Raw genomic sequence first — 16473 nt, forward strand, 5'->3', positions numbered from 1 at the left:
AAAACACTTCTAAGCTGCATTTTTATTGCATCTTTATTCTGCTTGTGGCCATTTTGTTTATTTATTTATTTCTGTTTCTATCCAATGTAAAGCTGTTTGGGCTTCATTTCATGTATGAACATTAGATAGATAGACAGACAGACAGATAGATAGATGAATGAATGGATGAATGGATGGATGAATGGGCTCGATAGACTCTTCTGGCTGTGGTACTGGCCCGCCCTCCTCTCCGTGAGGGGGAGGAGCCTGCGGAGCCGCCGTGGGGTCATAACAAAATGAGTGTCCCCCAACTAAAGGAAACTAATTTCCGCCCCCCGCCCGGTGCCGTGTGTAGTCTCCTTAACGCTCCTGTGCTCCACAGGCTCACTTTAATGGACTTTCAAACCAGACGCTCTTCCCATTCGTGTCGTGACTGACAGTCGTTGTGTCCGGACCCCCCCGCGCTTCCCCCCACATCACCCCAGACGACACAAGACGCCTTGTTTTTTGGTGGCTCTCCGCGGTCGCCCGGTGCTCCCAGTCCGGTCCCAAGGAAAGAAGATGGATGGAACCTCTTCGCCCGGTCTTGCCCGGTCTCTCTTCCTGCTCCTGGTCGTCCTCCTGTCCTCCTCGGTCGCGTTCATAGAGCCGTGCGACCTCCTGTACGACCAGGCGGTGCAGGCGTTCTACAAGGGGGACTACGGCGGCGTGGTGCGCTCCATGGAGGGGGCGCTCCACAGTTACGCGCAGGTCCGCCGGAGCAAAGTCGGCTGCCGGCTCCGGTGTGAGGACCAGCATCCGTTTGACGACGACGACGCCGCCGCCGCCGCCGTCGCGGAGCTGCGCTTCTTCGACGTGGTGCTCCGGAGGTCCGCCTGCATGAACGGCTGCATCGAGGACAAGCTGGGGACGCAGTCCATGCACCGGGTCAGCGAGGACGTCGTCCAGGATTTCCACAGACGCATCCCGTACAACTACCTGCAGCTGGCTTACCAGAAGGTAAGGGGGGGGGTATCCGGAACAAACCGGGCTTGAATGATCTGAAATAGTATATTTTAGGGGTTCCCACCCACCTGCGGAGACCCCTTAAGTATTTTGTGCAGGAAAATCGACCAAAAAAAAAAACTCATTAGCTGTCAGAAAGCAAGATAGCTGTTGACCATCCCTCTCTTAATTGTTCGTCAGTGCAACATCCCCCCCCCCCTTTTCTGTCCTCAGTCGTGGCTATTTAATGGTCAGTTAAATAAACAAGGCATGTCAGCAGTTAACTGTTTTGGGGGTAACGAAATAACTGCATATGCATTTTGTTTTGGCCTCCAACCTGGCCCGTGGTTGGAAAACCCTCTGCTCCATTTGGCTGGTTTGGTGCGGTCAACCTGCCTCCCTTCCTGCAACCTGCCCCCCTCCTGCAACCTGCCCCCCTCCTGCAACCTGCTGCCGCCGAGCTGCAAAGTGACTCGACAGAGTTTTAAACCCAACATTCAAAGCTGAGGCAGATGTGGAGAAGGTCTGATCGGTAGCCTGTCGGTGCAGACCCGGGGCCTGATCGGTGGCCTGTCGGTGCAGACCCGGGGTCTGATCGGTGGCCTGTCGGTGCAGACCTGGGGTCTGATCGGTAGCCTGCCGGTGCAGACCCGGGGCCTGATCGGGTAGCCTGTCGGTGCAGACCCGGGGCCTGATCGGTGGCCTGTCGGTGCAGACCCGGGGTCTGATCGGTGGCCTGTCGGTGCAGACCTGGGGTCTGATCGGTAGCCTGCCGGTGCAGACCCGGGGCCTGATCGGTAGCCTGCTGGTGCAGACCCGGGGTCTGATCGGGTAGCCTGTCGGTGCAGACCCGGAGCCTGATCGGTGGCCTGTCGATGCAGACCCGGGGTCTGATCGGTAGCCTGCTGGTGCAGACCCCCGGGGTCTGATCGGTGGCCTGTCGGTGCAGACCCGGGGCCTGATCTGTAGCCTGTCGGTGCAGACCCGGGGTCTGATCGGGTAGCCTGTCGGTGCAGACCCGGGGTCTGATCGGTAGCCTGCCGGTGCAGACCCGGGGCCTGATCGGTGGCCTGCCGGTGCAGACCCGGGGTCTGATCGGTAGCCTGTCGGTGCAGACCCGGGGTCTGATCGGTAGCCTGCCGGTGCAGACCCGGGGCCTGATCGGTGGCCTGCCGGTGCAGACCCGGGGTCTGATCGGTGGCCTGTCGGTGCAGACCCGGGGTCTGATCGGTGGCCTGTCGGTGCAGACCCGGGGTCTGATCGGTGGCCTGTCGGTGCAGACCCGGGGTCTGATCGGTGGCCTGTCGGTGCAGACCCGGGGTCTGATCGGGTAGCCTGCCGGTGCAGACCCGGGGCCTGATCGGTGGCCTGCCGGTGCAGACCCGGGGTCTGATCGGTAGCCTGTCGGTGCAGACCCGGGGTCTGATCGGTGGCCTGTCGGTGCAGACCCGGGGCCTGATCGGTGGCCTGCCGGTGCAGACCCGGGGTCCGATCGGTAGCCTGCCGGTGCAGACCCGGGGTCCGATCGGTAGCCTGCCGGTGCAGACCCGGGGTCCGATCGGTGGCCTGCCGGTGCAGACCCGGGGTCCGATCGGTGGCCTGCCGGTGCAGACCCGGGGTCCGATCGGTGGCCTGCCGGTGCAGACCCGGGGTCCGATCGGTGGCCTGCCGGTGCAGACCCGGGGTCTGATCGGTAGCCTGTCGGTGCAGACCCGGGTTGTGCTCCACAGGAGTGTGGTTTCCATCAGTGTTCAGCTCGAAGCAGGTAGCTGAACTCTGCAGACATCTGTGTGCACTTGTTTGAATTTCATGCTTTGTGTTTTACGGTCGGCCCTGTATGCCACCCTAAGCTTCAGCAAATCTTTGCGGTTTTTTTCTTTTTTCTTTTTTTTTCTTCTTCTCTGGTTGTGTCTTTATTCCTTCTTAACTCGTTCCATATCCACAGCGGTGGTTAAACAAATCTGCAGAGCAACACTTCTCAGGGCTTGTATGTGATGAAAAAGGAGGCCGGTGTTTTTGTGCGACTGCGGCCTCCCTCCATCCGTCTCTCTCACTGGAGCTGAGGTGTCTTCACTCTGCATTATCAGCCCTTTCCCCCCTGAGGTCCGTCTTTTGGCTGGGCTGCAACCGTAGAAACGAGGAAAACTGGAGTCAGACGAGAGACCCGGACCTTCTCTCCCCGCAGACTGGACGAGATGCATGTGGGTCTCTGTAGTCCAGCAGAGCTGTACGTCACAGAGCAGCTTTAACGTTTGCACTGTCATGAAACTGAGATTGCGTAAATCTTCAGCCCACGTGGGCGCTGACTGTAAACCCCCCGACCCCTCGTTCTACTTACTGATGGAGGGAGACATCTTGTTCCAGCTGTAGTCGGTGTAAAAGCACCCCCCCTTTTCTTTCTCTATGCGGTCACCCCAAATCTATCCCGGATTAGAGGACCTGGGCCCAAACAAATCCAGCTGCTAGCTTGATGTTGGTGAATTGACGCTGGCTGTTGCAGTTGCCCGGACTTGCTTAGACACCATTACTGTTAGTGTCTGCTATTGAGCCCTTCTCTAACTTGCACTTGATGGCATAAGTTGCCTTTTTCACTACTTGCAGCAGTGCAAATACACTCTGATTTTCCTGTTTGCCATCCCTTGTTGCTCTACCTGCACTAAATGCCTTGACTTGAAATGCAAATGCACTGCTGACATCTACCTATATAGATATATATAGAGATATCTATCTATCTATCTATCTATCTATCTATCTCTCTCTCTACATATATATATATATATATATATATATATATATATATATATATATATATATATGTAGAGAGAGAGAGAGAGAGAGAGAGAGAGAGAGATATAGATACCTGTGTTAAAAGAAACACTCAACAGTAGGGAAAGTACTCAACAAATAAGGAGCTTAATAATCCAGTGAGTCAGGTAAATTCTCTGTGAGACAGGACAACAAGCCTGTTTGATGCCATAAGCAGTCCTCAGCTGTCAGTACAGCCGCTCGAGGACAGGACACACCATCTACTGCCTTGTCATGCACATCATATACACAGTGTCCAATGGGGAAGGGAGAGGTGCAACATACAAAAATTCAAAAACGGGATTGCTAACAGTCCAGTGGGGTGGTGGTGGTGGTGGGGGGGGGGGTTGGTATTTGTCTATTGTCCTGATTTATTATATATATGCCAGCTGGTAGCATTTGAATATATCTGGTATTTGTCGACTCTCTTGTAATTCACTTTGGTTAGAAGTGTCTGCCAGATGAGCGTCACTGTGTGACCTTTGAACCCAGAGATGGCATGGCGCCGCTTCGCTGGCATGAGCACCGGTTAAAGAGAAGGGATGCGCTGATGCTGATATCCCATTTCAACCCGAGACTGAAATCTGAATCTGAAAAACATGTCGTACGTGGTGTGGTTTACTTTATTTTTGCCGCATGGGAGCCTCTGTTTTTTAATGGTTAAAAAAAAAGAAAAAAAAAAGATTCTATCTCAATTATTTTGCTCATTGACCCCTAATTAAGAGTCTTAAGTCTGCACCGTTCGGCAGACGAGCAGCCGGTTCGGACGAGCAGCCAGTTTCCGCCGCACGCGGCGTCCAAACACCGGGGCGTGACACTTCAATATTCCACCGCTCCCAAGTGCCGGGAAGTTCATCGGCCACATCGCCTCCAAGAAGGATGGTTCCCCCGTTTGTCTGGGTCAGCAAAGAGGAAAAAAAAAGAAAATCAAGTGCCAAGGTTGATCCACTCATTTTACAGAACAATGCCCCCGTCTAGACGCGAGCGCGGGAGAGGGCCGCCACCGGGCTGGGCAGCATTACTCATCCTCGCAGTATTATGATTTCCCCACCAGCTGCACCTCGGCGGTCGGTACGAGGCAGCGCGGCCTGGGTTCGTTTGCCAGGGCCGGTTAAGCAGATTTGGAAGTGGAGTTTTACTTTTTAACCAGGTAGAGCAGGTAACTGGAGGGTTGCCGGTTCGATCCTCGCCTCCTCCCTGCAAAAATGCCGTGGTGTCCTTGAGCAAGGCACCTAATCTCCCTAACTCCCCCCTAGGAGCTGGTCATAACCTTGCATGGTTGACACCGCCGCGTGTGTGTGTGTGTGTGTGTGTGTGTGTGTGTGTGTGTGTGTGTGAAGCATTCACTGATTGTAAAAGCACTTTGATTGGCTGTTGCAATTAGAAAAGCGCCATATAAACACAACCCATTTACCATTTGACTTTCACTTTGAAGTCAGAACCTCTCATATAATATATATATATATATATATATATATATGTGTGTGTGTGTGTGTGTGTGTGTGTATATATATATGTGTGTGTGTGTGTGTATATATATATATATGTGTATGTATGTATGTATGTATGTATATGTATTGAAATATAGTTTGGTTTTCTAGCACAGTTGATGAACAGCTCTGCTCAAATGCACTGGCTGCACCTTGTGTGCACCACATCCATCAAAACTCGGGAGTACAAATCCTCCATACAGAACAGTGCTTAGAAACAGAGCAGGTGGCAGGTGGGCTGGGGGTGGGGGCCGGGGGTGGGGGTCACCAGGGAGCTGAAAAGTCCGGTAGTTTCTCTAGTTGAATAGCCCCGCCCCTTTTTGCAGGAGGGGTGATTTTGATTGGCGGGTAAGGTGGCTGAGGCCGACCGGGTCACTTGTCAGCAGCAGGAGTTTCCTGAGTGAACTTACTCCGCCCATTTGTTTAACATACACACACACAGAGACACACACACACACACACACACACACACACGTGTCTGCTGGCGTATTGACGTCTTTATGAAGTGACTACATGGCAGTACATCAAGGCTCGGAGAGGGAGAGGGAAAGCTGATCCAGTCCTATTGGTCAGGCTGGCAGGAGCACATCAGGCCATGCTGTGTGCGTGTTTGTGTGTGTGTGTGTGTAACCCGTATACGTGTGCGTGTGTGTTGGGATCGGGGTTGCACTCAGTGGTGTTTGTGAAAATAAATAACATTCCTCCAGTATTTAACATTCCAATCTCACACACCCACTTCTCCCAAGCCTTCAGCATAATGCCTCCATTGCAGAAGAGGGCCCGCGGACGCCGGCCGCCACTCAGCCCCGCGCGTTCGTTCCCCAGCCGCCCGGAATTCAGCCCGGCAAATATCCTCTTTTTTTTTTTTTTTCCTGTTGCGGCTTGTTTGCTTTTCTAAAACGAGAGAGACACGCCACCTTGTGCAGATATTAAAGAGAGACTCTTGTAGCTGTCCAGGCCCCTCCACCCCCCCCCCCCCCACACCCACCCCCCCGGTAGCCTCCGGCGGCCCCTGCCCATCGGCCGGGGTTTCTGGCTCCGTTGGCTCTGACCACAGACACATCAAAGACCCCGGAGGCGTGGAGCTCTCTCCGGGTCCTGATCCGCATGCTATCTGCGGAGGCTGGGTCCCCGGCCTGGCAGGCCCCGTCAGGTTCATGAGGTGCACTGCCTCTATGACTCAGCCCGGTCTGCTTTCTTTATTTTTCAGATTTGTTTTCCGGTATGAATCAACTTGTTTTTCTGCAGTTTGATTGCAGCAGGGGCGGTGTATTGGTTGCTCAAGTCCGACCCTCCCCTGCTTCAACCCTCACACGATTTCCTCTCGGGATAAGTAACTGTCGGACTGAAACTCACCTCCTTGGTGGTGTCGGACATGTTTGTTCGATAATGTGTGTGTGTACTAGGCCTGCACAGTATGAGAAACGTCTGTGATGTGTGGTAACATTGTCCAATATTGAGATGATGCTATGACTTGCTGGGTGGCACGGTGGCGCACTTGTTAGCACGGTTGCCTCACAGCAAGAAGGTCCTGGGTTCGAGCCCCGGGGTAGTCCAACCTTGGGGGTCGTCCCGGGTCGTCCTCTGTGTGGAGTTTGCACCCACTTAGTGTTAGGTGTAAGTTTTAAGGTGCAACTTAAGTCTACGTTGAACATCTCTCATTTGATGCGACAGCGTAGCGTTTAGTTGTTCGTACACTTGAATGTAGTTCCCATTTACGTTCAAACTTCCGCTTCCGGTGTGGGAAGATGGCGGCGCGAATTCCCGTTTGCAGCGGCCTCATCCAGTGCCGTCCATGCAGCATCTTTGACCACATCTGTGTCGAAGTTTGTGTCTTGGTTTGATGGCTGGGAGAGCTGGTGCTGGATGGGCTGGGAGAGCTTGGTCTGCCGCGTCCTGTGGGCCCCGGGACCACGGCCCTGCCTGGAGCTGTGCCCGAAGAGGTAACACCGAGGGCGGTCTGACAGGACGCGGAAGCTGGGCAGGCTAAGCTAACTGCTAGCCCATGCAGACCGGCAGCTCCGATAACACCGAAGGTGGCCTGGCGGCGGCCTAGCCTGGCGTTGACTGTGTTTTTGGTGTCGTCGTGTTGAGTGCGGGGAGGTGTGTCGAAGGTGTCTGGCTGTGAGAGCTGGCGCTGGATGGGCTGGGAGAGCTTGGTCTGCCACGTCTGGTGGGCCCAGGGACCATAGCCCTGCCTGGAGCTGCACCTGAGGAGGAAGCACCGTGGGTGGTCTGACAGGGCGCAGAAGTGGGGCAGGCTAAGCTAATTGCTAGCCCATGCAGACCAGCAGTTCCAACAATCGCTCTCTTGGACAGTGATTTTTTTTTTATAATCATTATTATATATGTTGGCTATATGGTGGCGGCAAAGTGGTTAGCACAGTCGCCTCACAGCAACAAGGTCCTGAGTTCAAGTCCCAGTATAGTCCAACCTTGGGGTCGTCCTCTGTGTGGAGTTTGCATGTTGGGCTTCCTCTGGGGGATCCGGTTTCCTCCCACAGTCCAAAGACATGTAGGTCAGGTGAATCAGCCGTACTAAATCATCCCTAGGTGTGAATGTGTGTGTGTGTGTGGGCCCTGTGATGGCCTGGCGGCCTGTCCAGGGTGTCTCCCTGCCTGCCGCCCAATGACTGTTGGGATAGGCTCCAGCATTCCCGCGACCCTGAGAGCAGGATAAGCGGTTCGGATAATGGCTGGATGAATGGATGTTGGATATAGGTGTTTTTGTGGTTGGATATGTGTGCTCTTGTAGTTTGGATATGGGTATTTTGTGTCATTTCATGTGCGCAGGTGCATGGAATGAAATGAAACTAGGTGAAGCTGGAAGCCGCTGGTGCAGCTGGCTGCAGGCCTCCGTCCGGTCGGATGTGGGCATGCTGAGGGTGACTGCATGGTGCGTGCACATAAAATGGTTTTTCTTCATCGCGTTCCAGGCGGTCTCCTGCGATGTGTTTATCGCATGTGTTCGTATCGCGATGAGGATGAAAATAGGATTTATTGGTCAGCACTGGTGTGCGTGTCCGTGTGTGCATCATTGTTGGCCCGTGTTTACTTGTGTATCTACGTGGGTGTTTTTGTGTTTTAAATGGGGGAATTTAGAAGCTGGTCTTTTTTCTGATTTTTTTTTTTTGTCTTAATAGAGACACTTTCAGCCAACGTGCATTTGATGAACACGAGGAGTTTGTTTTTGATGGAGATCCGGCTCACAAAGCAATGGGGGAAACATATGTGGGGGGACTGGAAGGTTCCAGAAAAGACCGGTTCCCTCTCTCTCTCTCTCTCCTCCTGGCTGGAATGCCTTCACGATAAAGGCAGATGGAAATAAAAGATATCGGTGTCATGAGGATTTTTGTGTATTGGCCGAGTTGCCGGAGAATGATGAGATTAAAGAGGAAATTCCTCCCCGTTTCCACTGACCTGGGAGTTGGCAATCAGTGCTGCTGCAGCGTTCTGTGTTTGATGCAACATTTTCCTTACATTTGACCGGAGTAAAACCATGACGCCTGAGGTCTTACGGCGGGAGGAGGTCCACAGTAAACATGCTGGTGAGTGAAAAACATCCATTTGCTGCAAGGTGGAGTTCTTTGAACGTCGTTTCCTTTGTCTTGTTGACATTTACAGGTGTGTGTGTGTGTGTATGTGTGTGTGTCTGAACATGTCCAGATGTATCACTCTATGCGGGTTTGGATTTCTTCCCTCCCTGCAGTGGTTCACTTTCACTGGTGCTTTAAGCAGCACAGATTCAGCGAGGCTGAGTCAGACTCATTGACAAAAGTCTACGACATACACCTTTGCTGCATGCTCGGGGGGGGGGGGGATTTCGGATGAGACGGGAGGGACGGTGTGGTTTTCGGTGCGTCTCTTGAACAAATGAAAAGCTGTCGGTCTGTCAAGGCCGCCCTTAAGCACACCTGCACTCCTGCGGGCAGCCGTCCCGGGCTCCTTGTCGTAGCGTGCAGCGCTGAACTTTGCCCAAGCACAGCCAGACATTGTGGCACTGTGCTGTGCCAAAGGCCTTCTGCATGACTAGCTTTGAGAGGATAACAGCCCCGCAGGAATGCAGGGCTACTCGGTGGGGCAACACCACCAATATTGTTCTCGTGCCAGATCAAAACGGCTTTAATGGCTGGAGGACAAGAGACTACTTTAAGGTGCCGTACGGTAATATTTCAGCTGTCCGGGAAGCAGAATATGGTGAGGGGATATCGGCAGGCGGTTGCTGGGCGGTGCCGACCGAAACAAAGGCCGCAGGCAACCGTCGACTTCTCGAAGCCGACCTTAAGGACTCGTTTCCCACTGCGTCGTTCGCATGGCTCAGGCTGGATTTGCGCGCTCGGGCATCGTTGACCTAGCGTCGGTTGCCACGGTAACAACGTAGCCACGCTACGCATGCTAGCCGGAACCGAGGCGGCAATCTGCCGGGTATGAGTGATGGAGGTGTGTTTTCTGTCTGTCATACCAGGCGGTAAACGCTGCAGGCAGTTGATACCGGCGGCCGGGCTTGGTGCCGGTGTGCTGCCATACGCAGCATGTCTTGTGACGCACTGAGTGACGTAAATGCATCTGGAAATGTGATTTTGATTTGCATTTCAAACCACCCGTAAATGTGGTTCTAAAATCTGATATTGGAAGAATCGGTGCTTTTGTTTTTTTCTCTGTCCAGACTTGAAGAAAAGCAAATAGATTCCAATCTGGCTATGGCAAAAAAAAAAATCACATTTGTGCTGCCAGTCTGAACGCGGCCAAAATAAACGACTCAGCACCACCCACGCACACACAGGTCAGCCCCTCAACACTATCCTTATCCGTCACAACTAACCTTAACCCTTACGCTGGCCATAGCCTGATCCTAAGTCTGACCTTAACCCTAAACCCAAGTCCTGGCCCTAAAATAGACCCTTCAAGGCCCGAGGACAGGCCAAAATGTCCTCACTTTGCAAAACTGCCCTCCCTCTGATGGTGGTCCTCATAAATATACAAGTACAACAACACACACTCTGTCCAGAATTCGCCATGCAAAAACACGGGAGCCAGATGAGTTATTGCGTTGTTGTCGTCATTGTTTGACACCCCCCCCCAAGAAGGCTTGGCATTGGGGTCCTGTAGCAAACCATTCAGCTCTGGCCGCAAACTGATATTTACTGAAGATGCCGAGAGACGGCAGATGTCAGCAAGCGCGTTCTTGTGTCTGCTGAATTTGTATGTCTCGGTCGTCGTCATTCACGTCACCGAACTCCACGTCATGACTCGGGGGGGATGACCCGTAGCACCTTTTAAGGTTCGGATGGCAATAACACGCCACACTGTGCACACGTGAGACTGACTGGGTCTGTCTGTGACGTCTGTCAAGCTGCTGATGTGTGTGTGTGTGTGTGTGTGTGTGTGTTTAATGTTGTTTATCTTTATCTCAGGTCAAACAGAGGCAAGTTCAGCAGCTTGCAGAATTCAGGATAATTGTGGTCCAAAGCCAACCGCAATCAAATGAAGTATTTCTCATCGTGACGGCACTCGGAGGTCCACAATACCCTTTGTCACTGGAGAAATGTTCTGGACAGAGAGTCATTGTCCTGATCCGACCAGCTGGTGGATAGTCTGTGTGTGTGTGTGTGTGCACGTGTGTGTGTGTAATTCCTTAATTGAAGCATTGGCAGGGATGTGAAAAGTTGTTTCTATTGCTGCAGATTTGTGCGTGCGTGCGTCTGTGCGTGTGTGTGTGAGGATATTCTGGCACATGTGCCCATGCATTTGTCATGTGTATGTGTGTGTGCGCGTGTGTGTATACAAGTGTGTTTGATACTTGCGTCATGATATCACCCTTACCTAAACAGAACACTTACTCTTGGGTGTCTGAGTGAAGGCATTAGCAGTGCCAGAGTGGAAAATCCGGTGTTTGCCAGGCATCTGTTGAGGCTCTGCTAGCGAGCGGAGTTGTGTTTTGGCTGTTGTGAGGGTGAGACGGGAGACTCTCCTCCTCTATCTGTCGCTTTGTCTCCCACACGATGTGATGGAACAACTATCTGTTTTTCTTCTCCAGCAGCACATGGAAAATGTTTAGTTCATGACCATGTGCAACCCTTATACTTTGCCCAGATTTAGACACAGCAGACCAAGGAGAATTGTGTGTGTGTGTGTGTGTGTGTGTGTGTGTGTGTGTGTGAACTCCTCATGTCAATACATTTTCCTCCGCAATCAAGTTGTCAATGAGAAAAACAGGAAAGTGCACTTCACGGCCTGTTCTGAAGGGATGCTGGCCAGTGCGCCTACAGATTAAGGGGCCATATGCGAGTGGGTCCGACAGCTGCCATTATATCCCACATAGTTTGACCCCGAGAGGTGGGGGCCATTGGCTGTGGAGGATGCCGACGGGTTAGAGAACACGGGGCTCTTATTGGCTGAAATTTTCCGAGGCTGCGGGTGTGTCACATGACCCCTATATTTGAAACGGGAAGAGACAAAAAGGTCTCTGATTAGCACGAAGACTTCGAAACATTTCCATCGAAATATTAAAGGAAAATTACATGTGTTTTGCATGTTTTAGCCCACTTACTGTGGTGTATACCAGGGGTTGGCAACCTTTTGGATATTCCGTGCCAATCAGAAGAAATTACAGACCTGAGTGCCAGTTCATTAACATAACGAGCATTTATTTATTTATTTACTGCTGCTGCTTGTCTCCCCGTCTAGATTCCTCATGCCAAAAAAACCGCACTCCACGCACACACTTTATTTGTGCAAATGTATGAAAATTACTTGGGCTAAAAAGAAAATCAATTTTAATATTACCGATTCAGTGGGACCCTTATTTGTCACAATATCTGGTAACCACTGCCAGACGTAGAACGTCGTGTACATCCACACTCATCAAGAGCTACACTGAATACTGGTGCATCTCGCAATGCTAGTTTGCTGGTGTCTTACGTTCTCAGCCATGTCTGTAATGCGCCTCAGTACAGTTCTCACAGAAATGGGCATTTCCATGATCCTGTTGATGATCATGTCTTTGTTTGGATGAGGAAAGTCTCCTCTATGCACTCTTTATGGGAGAATGACTTCCTGTGTTAAGCAATGCACTGTACGGCTTTATAGTTGCCCTCTGTAGCTCGGTTTTGGGCAGCACATGGGGTTGTAAACACGTTGCTTTGCTTCCCGTGCTGGGCTGCTGCCCTCTAGAATGATTCCGCTTTATCTGCCTTATCTTTGACATTGGGCCTTGTTTCAAATTGACGTTTTACCCTCGAAATTCGTCACACAATGTTTTCACAGCAGAAAGTGCACACAACTCGGTCCTTTTGCGAAATAAATCCAATTTCGTTTGTCCAAGACGGCTGAAAGAGGTGAATGTTAGACAGTATTGCTTCTGCCATTGTCAGTTGTTCTTGACATGAAGCAAAACAGAAAGCTAGCTAGCTATGCTACATTAAATTAAATAGATACAGCATTAAATTGGTTTCACTCTTATTTATAAACATAAAAATAGATATTTTAATGTTTGTATTAACAACCTTGTATCCTCATCAGCTCCCCTACTGTGTGGAGTCCCTCAGGGGTCTGTCCTTGGGCCAGTCCTTTTCCAGTCCTTATGCTTCCTCTGGGTCATTTGTTTAGTCACTTTCAAAGCATGTCATACCACTGTTATGCCAATGATACTCAGATCTATTTCTCCGCCAAACCCAATAACCTGAATCAACTGTCCTCCCTCCATGATTGCCTAGCTGCCACCAAAGACTGGGTGTCCCTTAATTTCCTCCATCTAAACCCTGACAAAACTGAAGTTCTCTTAATTGGTCCTGAGAACTTTGTCACTGCAGTTGATCAGTTTATTGGTCCACTTCATTCAAACATCAAACCTACCGCTAAAAGTCTTGGTATCATCTTTGACCAGAGTGTGTTTTTCGATCACCATGTTACTAACCTTGTCCAATTCTGTTTTCTTCAGCTGAGAAATATTGCAAAAATCCCAAATATTTTGTCTTTTAAGGATATCGAAACATTAATTCACACTTTAATTTTCTCCCGTCTAGATTACTGTAACTCCCTCTACTCTGGTCAACCAAGCTACTTTAAATCGTCTACAGTTGGTTCAGAATGCAGCTGCTAGACTACTAACTAGAACTAGCCATAGGTCCCATATTACCCCTATTCCTGCATCCCTCCATTGACTTCTCTTAAAATTCAAAATAATCTATAAGATCTTATTGATTACATTTAAAGCACTACACGATCTTGCCCCCAGTTACATTTCTGATCTTCGCATTCCTCATTCCACTTCTTGGCCACTCCGATCCTCAAACCTTGGTCTTTCTGGTTCTGATTCTGATTTTATCCGTCCCCCACTCCAACTCCAAAACAAAAGGTGATCGTGCCTTTGCAGTTTTAGCTCCAAGACTCTGGAATAATCTTCCCCAATCCATTAGATTCGCTGAATCTTTGGACTGTTTTAAGCGGCTTCTCAAAACACATCTTTTCAGGCAAGCATTTTTATATATCCCCACCCCTGCCTTCTGTTTTGCTTAATTTTTAGCTTCGTCTACTACTTCCTATGCCATGTCTTATATTCATTCAAGTTATTTTATGTATTTATTCGTATTTTGTGTTTTGAGTGTAAAGCACTTTGTAACTGTATGTTTTTAAAAGTGCTATATAAATACAATTTTGCTTGGTTGCTTGCTTGTTACTACCGCTATAATTGGCTCGTGGGCAGATCAGAGGGAGGGGGAGGAGGGGCATAATAGGCCATGTCGATTGTGTGCACTCTCTTGCTGGCAAAAACAATGTTGTAGTTTGAGACTGATTATTTCGGTATTATTCTAAATAGAATTGTTCATTTAGTTCACCATTTGGCTATATTTTATATTAAAATGATTTTTCATCAAAAAAGGTGTATTAAAAACATTTTTTCTTGAATTGCTCCATATGCCTGTGTTAAAGGCCTCGCGTGCCACCGTAGGCACATGTGTCATAGGTTGCTTGACCCCTGGTGTGTACTTTACATTACTCCCACTCTCTTCTCAAGCGAAACACAGCACTTTAGATATTTTTGAATGGGTTTCTCCAACCCTCCCGGCGGCCATTCATTGGTATCCATTCATTTTGGTACGATATGAAAATCAAATTGCTGACACTTGAAACTTACTTGGGATAGGTAATCCATTATAGTGAGTCACCTTTTTTTGTCCAATTAAATTATCGTTGCAGGATCACGTAATTGAAAACGTGGGTGGATTTCAGAAGTTTTTCAGGATGGCTTCATACTATATACACTTTGTAGTAACGGGCTAAAACATACAAACGCAATGGCGTGGTTCTTTAAGTGAATCTTTCGCGAACTTGCAATAAAATGAAAAGAATTGAAGTCTAAATTGTTTGTGTTTTTTCCCCCATGTTTTAAGCAATTACTTTACCCATGGGGCAACAGGCCTGTCGTAAAAACACTGAAGAGGGAAAAGGAGAAATACTCAGCCACCAGTAGAGATTTCAAAAGTTTCCTTTCCATCACTCTGTTTGGCAATGTCTTAACCGACATGTCAACACTTAACCTGTCATTTAACATGTGATCTATGTAGGATTGTTTTTGATATTTTGGCCTTTCTTATTCAAAGCCTCTGCAATCACATAAAGATAGCTGGAAACACCGCCTCTCACCAGAATGCTGTTTGTTCACACAAAGCCGGCGGGCGGTGTAATTACCTGTACTGAATGGCCGAGTGTCTCAGAATAGACTGAACTCATATTCAGCTTTGCTGGCAGAGATTTATGGCAAGCTTATAGTCTGCACAAAGAGCGACATGTTCCTCAGGTTTTCTGAGGTGTCCTATATCCACACGGCAGCTAATTCCACACCACCATGTGCTATAAATTGTGCTAAGCTCCCATGATGCCCTGTCTTCAGCGGCCCTTTTTACAGGAATTGAAAAGCTGCGGTGCTTTTGGTAGAAACCTCGAAGTGGGCTGGGGATCCATGAAGTAAAGTCTATTTTGGATTTTTCTGGAAACGGTAAATATTTTTCTTGTCACTTGAGAAATTCTCTCTGACAAGCTCGTATTGTGGGGGCTCACGGTATCGCTTTTTTCCCTTTCCCCACCTCTGAATTAGCTCTGAAAGACGCAGCATCCACACATCTTAATCAAGAGATTGATCAGCGCCAAGTCTTGCTGCCCAGTCATGTGTTGAATTGAACGCCGCTCCCTTAAACTGGGTGAAATTTCATACCAGGCCTGCGTGGATGGGGGGTCATGGTGTTGGGTATGCTGCTCCTGTTCTGTGCTAGGCTAACAGTGCTCCCCAGTCTGCGCTACACATGTGAGAGCAACACCGCAACAGCACCACATGTCTCTCATTATCACCGAGATTCAATCAGCGGGGATATGAGTCCATGTGCAAGGCACATGAAATACTACAGATGTGTTGTAGTTTACAGTTTAGCATAGCATCCTTGGTAAGGTTGTCTGTAGGTCGTGATGGGAGCAACGGAGTACAGGTGGTTATTCACTGATCTGATCTGAGAGCGAGGTCTAGTGAGCCTTGAAAAGTCGGATTCCAAGTTTCAGGGCAATTTAAAAATCCATCTTATGACGCACATTATTCTCTACATAGACGTCCCAAACGATGCAGAATCCTCATGGTTCCACTGACGCACACTCGCTGAGTAATTTCCAAAGTCGGTTACAAAAGCTGTTTCCTTCAAACTATTTTGGACAAATTTCGAAATTACGAAAATGCTGAATGGAAACGCCAAAATACCAAAAGAAAACCCCAAATATCACAGAAGAGATTTTATAACGGGTCAAACTGGAGAAGTTGACGTGTCAGTGAAGATGTTATGTGATGAAGTGAGGTTAGAATGGATATTTTTGAATCCCTCCAACTGCATTTAAGTCCCGTCATCACCTTCCTCCTTTTCTTTTGACTGTCTGATGAAGATGTGCACAGGCAGGCTGTTGAGCAAGCTAAAGGAAATGCACCAGGTTTTTATTTTGACACGTTTTGCTTACAGAGTCACTCCACTTGTAAGTCTGGGGTGGGGTGGGGGTGGGGGGGTTGAGTGAAAATCCAAAGTGTAAGGCTGAATTCATTGACAGAGCTCAGTGCTGGATGAAACCTCAATATTTCAATTGTACATACGATCATATCCAAATTTTGGATAGTACCTCTATCTACCTTAGGGTGAGGAGCTCGGACATCTGGAGGGAGCTCGGTCTAGCGCCGCTACTC

At 49.5% G+C, this 16473-nt stretch overlaps 1 protein-coding gene across 1 annotated transcript in view; it reads left to right on the top strand.

Annotated features, from left to right (window-relative positions):
- Positions 1–334: 334 nt before the first annotated feature.
- p3h2 (prolyl 3-hydroxylase 2) overlaps positions 335–16473 on the top strand; it is a 130176-nt gene continuing 114037 nt past the window's right edge. Inside the window, exon 1 of the mRNA XM_056276902.1 lies at positions 335–978. Within this exon, the coding sequence (XP_056132877.1) occupies positions 541–978 (438 nt within the window). The 5' untranslated portion in view covers positions 335–540. The remainder of the gene's footprint in view (positions 979–16473) is intronic.

The sequence above is a fragment of the Lampris incognitus genome, chromosome 3 (genome assembly GCF_029633865.1).
Source record: "Lampris incognitus isolate fLamInc1 chromosome 3, fLamInc1.hap2, whole genome shotgun sequence".
Taxonomy (NCBI): Eukaryota; Metazoa; Chordata; class Actinopteri; order Lampriformes; family Lampridae; genus Lampris; species Lampris incognitus.